The 10154-nt window shown below is 43.6% G+C and overlaps 1 protein-coding gene across 1 annotated transcript; it reads left to right on the top strand.

The window, feature by feature from the left end:
• Window positions 1-3037: 3037 nt before the first annotated feature.
• On the top strand, window positions 3038-9042 carry LOC123396671 (IAA-amino acid hydrolase ILR1-like 7). The gene is made up of 5 exons (XM_045091540.1): window positions 3038-3324; window positions 6985-7110; window positions 7758-8072; window positions 8214-8342; window positions 8425-9042. The coding sequence occupies exons 1-5, from the start codon at window positions 3304-3306 to the stop codon at window positions 8803-8805; spliced, it is 972 nt and encodes a 323-aa protein (XP_044947475.1). The 5' UTR covers window positions 3038-3303; the 3' UTR covers window positions 8806-9042.
• The last annotated feature ends 1112 nt before the right edge of the window (window positions 9043-10154 follow it).

Below are 10154 nucleotides of genomic sequence, written 5' to 3'. Positions count from 1 at the left end.
CCGTTATGCATAGATCACTCCCTTTTATTCTTGTACTTGTAAGTTAGCCACTCAAATAAATGCTTAGTCACTTGTTGTAGCCTCACCACTTAACCATACCTCACCCATTAAGGTTTGCTAGTCTTGATACCTTTAGAAATGAGATTGCTGAGTCCCTATGGCTCACAGATTACTACAACAACAGTTGCAAGAACAGGTAAATCAATACTTTGACGTGAGCGCGATGATTATTCTGTTTGAGTTTCTTCTTCTTCTTCATCATCGATCTAGGATGGGTTCCACGCCGGCAGCCTGGGATAGCAAGGATATATGTCATTTTATCGTTTGGTTTCGTCCGTAGTCGGACCCTGCTCTTATGGATGATGTTTGAACATGGTGTTGTATTGTTGTGATCTTCATGTAGCTTGTGGCGAGTGTAAGACAATTCCATATACTCATCTATTTTGTACATGTACTTGTAATGATATCCAGTCTTGCGAAATGACGAGATGCGCTTCTATCACTGTCGAGGTCCTCGAGCCAAAATAAGGATAGGATCGCATCTTGGGTGTTACACTCCACACCGCTCCAAATGGAGATTAGCATCCATAAGGGTGTGAACTTCGGGATACATCACCGTTTTCGCATGCCTCCGATCTCTTACCCGAGCTTTTTTACTTATGCACTTTACTTTGTGATAGTCATATTGTTTCTTGTTATATATCTTGCTATCACTTAGTTGTTTATCTTGGTTAGCATAAGTTGTTTGTGCACATAGGTGAGCCTAGTTGTTTTAGGTTTTGTGCTTGATAGATTAAATGTTAGTTTTATTCCACATTTGTTCAAGCCTAAACCGTATTTTTAAAGTGCCTATTCAACACCCTCTAGGCGACATCCACGTCCTTTCGATTGAGCAATATATTTTTGACTCGATTTGCAAGGAATTTTCAATAATATTTGCAAGGAATTTTCAATATTATTTGCAAGGAATTTTCAATAAGACTTGCAAGGAATTTTCAACTAGATAAAGATTGAGTGGTAATGATAAAGCATGCAACAAAAAGGTTAACCACTCATGATATTTCATCTAGATGATGATCAACGACTAGTTGAGCTATGTTAGAGTATATTGACTTAGGAGTGAAGGGAAGATACTTTATCATAGGCCATACTCATCGTTTAAGATCAAAATGGGGTTAACATTTTTCTTTTAAGCATTTTGATGTTTTCATATCCTCAGAGTTGCTTTGACTCATGACTTGGAGTAAAGCTTATTCAAGGAGATGATTACATATCTTAGAGTGATGTTGATGAAGAAAGGACATATGTGGACTTGTTGTGGATACTCAAGGGTTGGATTTCGGACCAGTCCTTATTTCTTTGAAATAGGTCCTCCTACATGGGTTAGTCTTGCAAGGAATAACTTTTCATAGATATATCCAAATGGCAAGAATGAAGTTTTTGCATCAAATGTTTGTCAACGATATAGTTTGTAATGTCTTCTACCTTCATCACAAAGAATGGTTATTGACATTTGGTCATGACAAGATTGCTTGTGATTGGATTCAGTGACAATCTTGTGGAGTGTAGTCCATCCAAGTACCTACAAAAGGTTAGATACAATACAAGGGATCATAGTTTTCCGAGATAAGAGATAATACACTAGTGCAAGATGGTCCAAACGCGACACTACAATCACAGACCCTTCGATGAAACTGTGTCTCATACATTAATTGCAAACTGTGCTATAAAAATCGTCAAAAAAGACGCAAAATGTTTGCGATGGCGGAGACATCAAACACGATTCAAATTAGAGTTGCGTGTGCGATGTGTGGCATACGGTTCACTCTAATGAACTGTTTGCGATGAGGTAGAACAACGGAAACGGGCAGCCAACTAAAGGTGTGTGTGATATACGACATACAGTTCACTCATATTAATTGTTTGCGGTTAGGCAACACAACAAAAACGATCAGCCAGATCAAGGTGTGTGTGATAAACGATATACGGTTCACTAGGACGAACTGTTTTCGATTAGGAAACACAACAAAACAGTCAAGTTTAGCAAGGTGTTTTTCGGGCTTCGAGCCCAGAACCATCAATACATTTTAAGCGTGTTTCTCGTCATGTTTCAGATTACCACGCAATAAATAATTGCAAATCAGTTCACACCGATCAACCTAAACCTGTTCACACTTAGCATCGGGCTATAAAAACTACCCACTCGAAAATTACTCACCATTTCCTTTCCTCGTCACCCACTAAATAGGTCTTTCATGTCAAGTCGTTCCGCCATGACCGGTAGGAGGAGTTTCGGGTCAACATATAACCAGGGAGCAAAGACCAAAGCCGCGGAAGCAATAGAAAGGTCTCGCTGATGCGCGGCAGACATAGCAAAGATGACCCAGCGCGCCGCTTTAGCCCTGGAACGAGCTCTCACCGGCAGGCGATGGCTCTCTCAAGCGCAATTGCCGCGTCGACGAACGCGAAGAAATGACGGTGCTGAAGTCTTCGACCATCGACGATGCTAGTATCGCTCACCTAATTAGGCATGAGGAGCTGGTCGACAGATTGGTGAAGCTGCTCAAGATTAGCGATGCCTTATCTGAGAAGGCGACCGGCCTCGCCGTGTGACTCATGGGTGACAATGCAAAGTTCCTCAAGGAGCTCGCCAAGAAGGAGGAGGAGGCCGCCGACTGAAAGAAGCTGCAGGAGTAGAGCAGTACTTCGGGGACAATGCTGAAAGCGGTCGTCGAGGAACTTATAGATGACTTGTGGAAGTTGTGCATCTAGCGAAAGATTTGACGGATTTAGGTCTCGCAACCTTTACCGAGAACAACGGCCGCATATGAGACCCCAAAAGAAAGTGGCCTACGAGGAAGGGGTGAACTTCAATTATCTTTTTGAGTTTAATTACTTCTAATATAGGATTTTAGTTAAGTAATAAACTCCCACAACCTTTTATGCATGAATTTGTGACGGATATTTGAGGATCATGACTGCGGATTGCGCCAAATGAGAGATGTCTTGTCACTGTCCACGAACGCATGCTCTTAGTTTACGGCGGCGGCGGAGACGGTTCCGGCGGGTGACTTCCTGGATGCGGCCCACGCTTCAGGGTTCGCCGCGTGGCTGCGCAGCGTGCGGCGGCGCATCCACCAGTACCCGGAGCTGGCCTTCCACGAGTACCGCACGAGCTCGCTCGTCCGCGCCGAGCTGGACACGATCGGCGTGTCCTACTCCTGGCCCGTCGCCCAGACCGGTGTGGTGGCCACGATCGTCGGCAGCGGCGGCGCTGGGCCCGTGGTCGCGCTCCGGGCGGACATGGACGCGCTCCCCTTACAGGTACGCACGCTACCCGGTTCTGAGATATTTTCGTTCAACTAGGTTCGGCAAGTTCATTTTCCAGCAATTTGATCGACTGCGAATTGGCACAACATCCGTTGACCACGCTTTTCAAAGTATGCCGCTCCATGATTTTCCCACAATGAGAAAGAGATGAGAAAATTGTAATCAGGGAAAGAAGACAGGTTCAATCCAAAGAAGGGGTAAACTGAAAAGAGATTCTACGGTGCCCGCCTCAACATTATTTGTGGCAACCTGTCTCCTCTATCCCCTCGCACCCAACGTCACCTCATCATCCATACTTTTTCATACTCCCTCCGTCCCAAAATAATTGTCTCAACTTTGTACTAGCTCCAGTATAAATTTGTACTAAGCTTGAGACAGTTATTTTGGGACGGAGGGAGTATAATTTTGAAGCTTCAATCTTTTTTTTTGATGAATCAGGAAGTCCAATTTATGACATGTTTACATGTTTGAGTTCTAGTACTAGTACTTTGAAACAAGAACACTGTTGAATATATTTTTACAGGTTAATTTTTTTGAATTCTAAAACATGGTAAAACTCTATGAAACACAACGGCAATTAATATCAAGGAAGATGTCCAGTTCCTCACCGCTACGCTTGCCTCCTTCGGGGAGGCCACGGGCTAGGTCACCAACTGCGCTAAGGGCCTGTTTGGTTTCAAATAAGTCATCAACTTATAAGTTGAAAAGTGTAAAAAGTGACTTATTTTATCAAACAGACCCAACTTATAAGTCACCCCAACTTATAAGTCATAAGTTGCTCCATCCCAACTTCAAACTTATAAGTCACCCACTTTTGCATGGGAACGTGTGGTCAGGTGACTTATAAGTCAGATGACAACCAAACAGGCGTGACTTATAAGTCATTGGTTTTTAAGCCACCTGACTTATAAGTCACCTGACTTATTGAAACCAAACAGGCCCTAAGAGTCTGGTTGCGCCAATCCGGTGCGAGGGCGTTGATCTTGATAACATCTTGCAGTCTCTCCCGGCCTGCCGCTCTTCCTTCCGCATCCGTTATCTCGGTGTACCGCTTGCGATCAGAAGGTTGAGGAGGGTCCACTTGCAACACTTAGAAGATAAAGCTGCCGGGAAGCTTGCACCGTGGAGGGGGGGGGGCATGTTGCTATCGCGGGTCGAATGACCCTTGTCAAAGCGGTGCTCACGGCTGTGTCCATCTACCATCTTACACTGCTTGACCTTCCAGTGGAAGCAGGGCCGGCCCATAGGCAGGGGCAACAGGGCGACCGCCCTGGGCCCGTAGGAGGGAGGGGCCCGTCCCAGGTAGTATTACATATATGTATTATTATATTTTTTATTTAGGTCTAGAAAAATAGGAGGAAGAAAAAAGGCCCAAACCCACCACGTAGCTAGCTTTTTCGAACCGAAAGAATCGGTCCCTAGTTCAATATGCTGCTGCAGCACTCCATCGATCTCCTACGGTCACCTCGCCTCCTCGGCTCCTAAAACAATCTTGCCTCCTCGGCTCCTCCCCAAATTCTCCAATCCCAGAGAACAACGTCGCCGCTCCCGTTCACTTCCAAATTCGAGATGGTGCTCCCGTGCATCCATTAATGGAGACCGATGGTGCTATTCCCTTCCCCAATCATCTCCCATAGCATCCTCAGTGTTCCCCATTAATAGACGCTTGAGGCATCACCACATCAGAGATGGTACGTCTCCCTCCTTAGCCTAATCAAGTACTCTTTTCATTCGTTGTTAAACAACCCGCCTCTCGGCCTTTGATTGCTCCACCTGACATCTTCAATTCTTCTCTTTCTAGTTCCTACTTTTTTGTTGGCCTGTTCTTCAAACCTTCATTGGATCCAAGGAAACTACGTCGACAATTCGACATCAAGCCATATGCCCATACCCAAATGCTTTTGTTCCCTGTATTTACAGTTTTTCCTGTAATTATTTGGTGACATGTGTTCTAACAAATGTTTATATGTGAGAAATAAAGTGAAAAAAAACATAAATGGTTCAAGTGGCTATCAGTTTTGACAATGTTTTCATACTTAGAAGAGCAAGATGATAGTCTCTTTGTGCAACTTAAAAGAACGCTCTTTTGTAGAACTATATTATTTTCATATTATTATGATGTAGTTCTCTCAACCATCAGCCTATGCTATGTACAGAATTGCTTTGGAAATACAATATATTTTTAATTTTTATTTATATACAAGGACCTCATTTTATCGTCTCGCCCCAGGCCCCGAATATGTATGGACCGGCCCTGAGTGGAAGTGCTTAGGAAGATTCACTCCTTGCGGCGCGCCTATCTCTGGGCTGGTTCGGACAAGGTGTCCGTGGCAAGTGTAAAATCAATTGGGAGCTAGTCTGCAATCCTAAGGAGTTTGGGGGCCTTGGGATTTTTAACCTTGGGAAGTTCGCTACTGTGTTGCGCTTAAGATGGCTTTAGCTTGGATGGGATGAACCTCCGAGAGCTTGGTTTGGCTTGGGAACTCCGTGCAACAGTAAAGATCGGGACATCTTCGCGGCAGCTACTAAGGTTACTATTGGTGATGCTGCAACATCGAGGTTCTTGGAGTCATCTTGGCTTGAGGGGATGAGGCCCAAAGACATTGCACCAAAAATTTCGAGATCTCACGAAAAAAGGGGGCCACAGTGAACAAGGCTTTGATGGACAATGCTTGGGTTAATCACATCAATACTCAGCATGGGATGACGTTTGCTCACATTCAGAAATTCGCCACTCTTTGGGAAAAGCTAGACAATGCCAACATTCAACCTGGAGTTCGTGATTCTATCATCCGAAAGCTCACTAATTATCGGATCTACACTGCATCGTCGGCTTCCAAGGCCCAGTTTGCTGGACATCTCCGTTCACTCTTGCAGGATATGGTTTGGAAGGTTTGGTCACCCCCCAAATGCAATTTTTTTACATGGTTGGTCACCCAAAACAGGATTTGGACAGCGGATAGATTTCAGCGTAGAGGATGGCCCAATTGCGATCAATGCCCTCTTTGTAGCCAAGTGCAGAAATGGGCGGTCCACCTCCTATTCAAGTGACGGTTCTCAACTCGTGTCTGGAAGGAGGTGTTCTCATGGTTGGATCTTCAAGTTGACATGACGGATTGACATATCTTCCCCACGGTTAAAACTTGGTGGCAAGGAATTATCAACATTGCACATCAAAGAAAGGCTCTCTCATCTCTGATCCACCTTGTTGGATGGGAGATTCGGAAAAAAAGAAACGCGCGCGTCTTTAGAAATAAAGCGGCACCGGTGGCCGTGATTGTTAGCCTTATTAAGGATGAGGCATCGTTTTGGGCCATTGCGGGTGCCAAGCATTTGAATAATGTAATGCCGCGAGAGTAATTAGTTAGCGTTTGTGCCACGTGAGCGGTGCGAGAGTAATTAGTTAGCGTTTGTGCCACGTGAGCGGTGTGTATCTCACAAACTTTCTTCTTAATCAATGAAAATGGCAAGACTTTTGCCTTGTTTAAAAAAAATCGTACAACCAAGACACAAGGAGTGAAACATTGAACCACTATTGTCCGTATTTCCATTAAACGAGGATTTTGCAATCGTTTGGTCAGCCGTTTATACACCTTTGACATTGCTCTTTTATAACACACTATGAACAATTATGCTTTTCTCGCCACTTCACAGGAGTTGGTAGATTCGGAATACAAAAGCCAGGAGAGTGGGAAAATGCATGCTTGTGGACATGATGCTCACACATCAATGCTTCTGGGAGCTGCTAAGCTACTTCATTCTTGGAAGGATTACATCAAGGTATAAGCCATTGTGTGACCATTGACCAGCATGTGTTAACTTGCAGCTTGATTCTCCATGGAACATCGTCGGAGAATCTTATGCTCTTGACTACTAGTAATCACAAGTGTTCACTTGTTTCTATATATCGAGGTCTGATTAGGAGAGGTTCCTAACACCAAATTTCTGTAACCTAACTCGGTGAATACTAGTTGACGCCTCACTGGCTTCATTTTTTTGTTCGTTTATGTTGTTTTTCTTTTGAGATTTTTTTCTTTCCTATTATTTCAAGCCTTTTCTGGTTTTCTGTTTTCGTCCTTTTTTTTTAATACAGCATGTTAATTTTTTTTAATATACGATGAGCAGATTTTAGTACACACTAACGTTTTAAAACTTATGCTGAACATCTATATACATGCAATAGGATTTCAAATATTTTAGCCCCTAAAAAAGCCAATTATTTTTGAAAAAAAAAGAGTAAAAAACCAGGAGGAAAGAAAAATCACACATGCCAGAGTGTGCCGGCCCATTTGCCCTTGCTTTTTGGGTGTTGCCTGCCTAGTTGACGATGCCTACAGGCGTCCAATAGGAGGTATCACCTGACTTACGATAGTACCCCTCAAAAAAAAAAACCCTAACTTACGATAGTTGCCTCTTGTTTTTGTTAGGGTACAGTGAAGCTTGTCTTCCAGCCAGCAGAAGAAGGATATGCCGGGGCGTACCATGTCCTAGAAGAAGGTGTTCTAGACGATGTGTCCGCCATTTTTGGTCTGCATGTCGACCCAAGTCTTCCAGTGGGTACCGTCGCCTCAAGGCCAGGTCCGTTCATGGCAGCATCTGGCCGGTTTTTGATAACGGCCACTGGGAAAGGCGGTCACGCAGCGATGCCAAACCATGCTGTCGACCCCATCGTCATGGCATCCTCTGCCATCATCAGCCTCCAACAAATCGTAGCCCGGGAAATCGATCCCCTCCAAGGCGCGGTATGTGATCCGCATAGGATGCGTGTATTAATGGCATTATACTATCTCAAATATCCAGCCCTATGTACGTTTGTCTTAATTTGTGCATCAGATAAGAGGTGTTTCTTTGCGAATGATATGGTATTGTATACGTATTTTCAGGTGGTCTCAGTAACATTCGTGAAAGGAGGCGATGCTTACAATGTCATTCCTGAGTCAGCTTGCTTCGGTGGCACGTTCAGGAGCTTGACAACAGAAGGTCTATCATATCTTAAGAAGAGGATCAAGGGGGTAAATCAAAACAAACACTTTCCAGTCTCGAACATATCTCAGAAGCTGAGACCTGGATAATAACTTTATGCTTCTTTGGAAGATTGTGGAAGCGCAAGCCGTCCTGAGCCGCTGCACTGCCACCGTCGACTTCATGGATGAGGAGGGCCGGCCATACCCAGCCACCGTCAACGACGAAGGGATGTACGATCATGCCAGATCAGTGGCAGAGGCTATGCTTGGAGAAGGCCACGTCAAGACAGGTGGCCCAATGATGGCCGCGGAGGATTTCTCGTTCTACACGCAGAGATTCCCAGGGGCATTTTTCATGATAGGAACCCGCGACGAGGCCATGGCAACCGCGGTGCATCCACTCCACTCCCCCAACTTTGTGATCGATGAGGGTGTGCTCCCGGTGGGAGCTGCCTTCCATGCTGCTGTGGCGATGGAGTACTTGAACAAGCACGGAACCGTGGCAAAATAGATTACTGATGTCCGTTCGAAATTTAGGATGTTGCAGTGGGCAGCCTGCCGATTACTGTTACTAGGATGGGTGTGTGCATTCATAGGTACTGAGTCGTAACACTCCCTCCGTCCCATAATGTAACAGCGTTTTTGACACTATACTAGTATCAAAATCGTTTTTGTATTATGGGATGGAGGATGTAGTTGTTATGATGTGATTGCGACATGGAGCTAAGATCATGAGTGTTTGCTAGTAGCTTTCGTCCTGTTTTATATATAAAGCAAACTATAAAATACAACCGGCCATACAATAAGAAACAAAAAAATAAAATGATAAGATACACAAGTCTACGGAACAGCTAAGTGTTTGATGTTATAAGAGTCTAAGAGCATCTCTAGTAGAACCCTCAAACCCTTAAAACAAAAACCAGTTTTAAGGGTTGAAAATTGCACATTTTTGACTCTTTTAAGGGTTGAAAAACAGGGGCAAAGACTAGAACCCTCAAACCAACCCTTATAACGGAACAAAGACTAGAACCCTCAAACCCAACCCTTATAACGGAACCGTTATAAGGGTTGGGTTTGAGAGTTCTAGTCTTTGCCCCAACCCCAAACCTTAAAACTGTCATTCATATATCACACATTTCATCATATGACATATCACAAATTCAATCACATTTGACATAAAACAATAATCATTCTAGTTATTATTACAACACCGAATAAAACAATAATGACCAGGAAGTTAATTAAGGAGAGAACTTAATTGCAAAAAAAGTCCCTTGTTGCGGAACTTGTATTGTACCCCATTCATTCAAGCAGAAAGAAACACATAAGGTTTGAAAAAGAATGAATACCATATCCATTGATTTTATTCACGCATGATAATTTCAGGTCATAAAAATCCATGATGTTACATGAACAATTAGACATTTAGACATACAATACACATGCATTACTCACGGAGACAATTACACATGATTAGATAACAGGATTACTTCATGATTTTCCTTATTGATCCACGACCTGAAGATCCATTAACAACACACACCACAAACAACAGCAGAGAGGGTATAAGAATTAGACCACAAACAGGAGCTGATCAATTAAAATAAATGCTCAGTTAATTGCTCAGTGGCAATCAAAACCATTTTGTTCGGTAAACAAAGAGACTACGAACATTCAGTAAAGTCCGTAGAAGTCCAAACAGTTGTGTGTAGTCTCTGAATGTGCTAAATAGACCACACACATTTATTGTTCCTGAAACAGACCTTGCACATTCAGACTTGGGTTCAGAGACTATGCACATTCAGTAAATTCAGTGAAATTTAGTAAACGTGAAGTAGAGAAGTTTGATTCAGACCCAGG

This window comes from Hordeum vulgare, chromosome 5H (assembly GCF_904849725.1).
Source record: "Hordeum vulgare subsp. vulgare chromosome 5H, MorexV3_pseudomolecules_assembly, whole genome shotgun sequence".
NCBI classification, from domain to species: domain Eukaryota; kingdom Viridiplantae; phylum Streptophyta; class Magnoliopsida; order Poales; family Poaceae; genus Hordeum; species Hordeum vulgare.
Note: the sequence above shows the minus strand (reverse complement) of the source record. Positions and strands in the feature narration are given on the sequence as shown.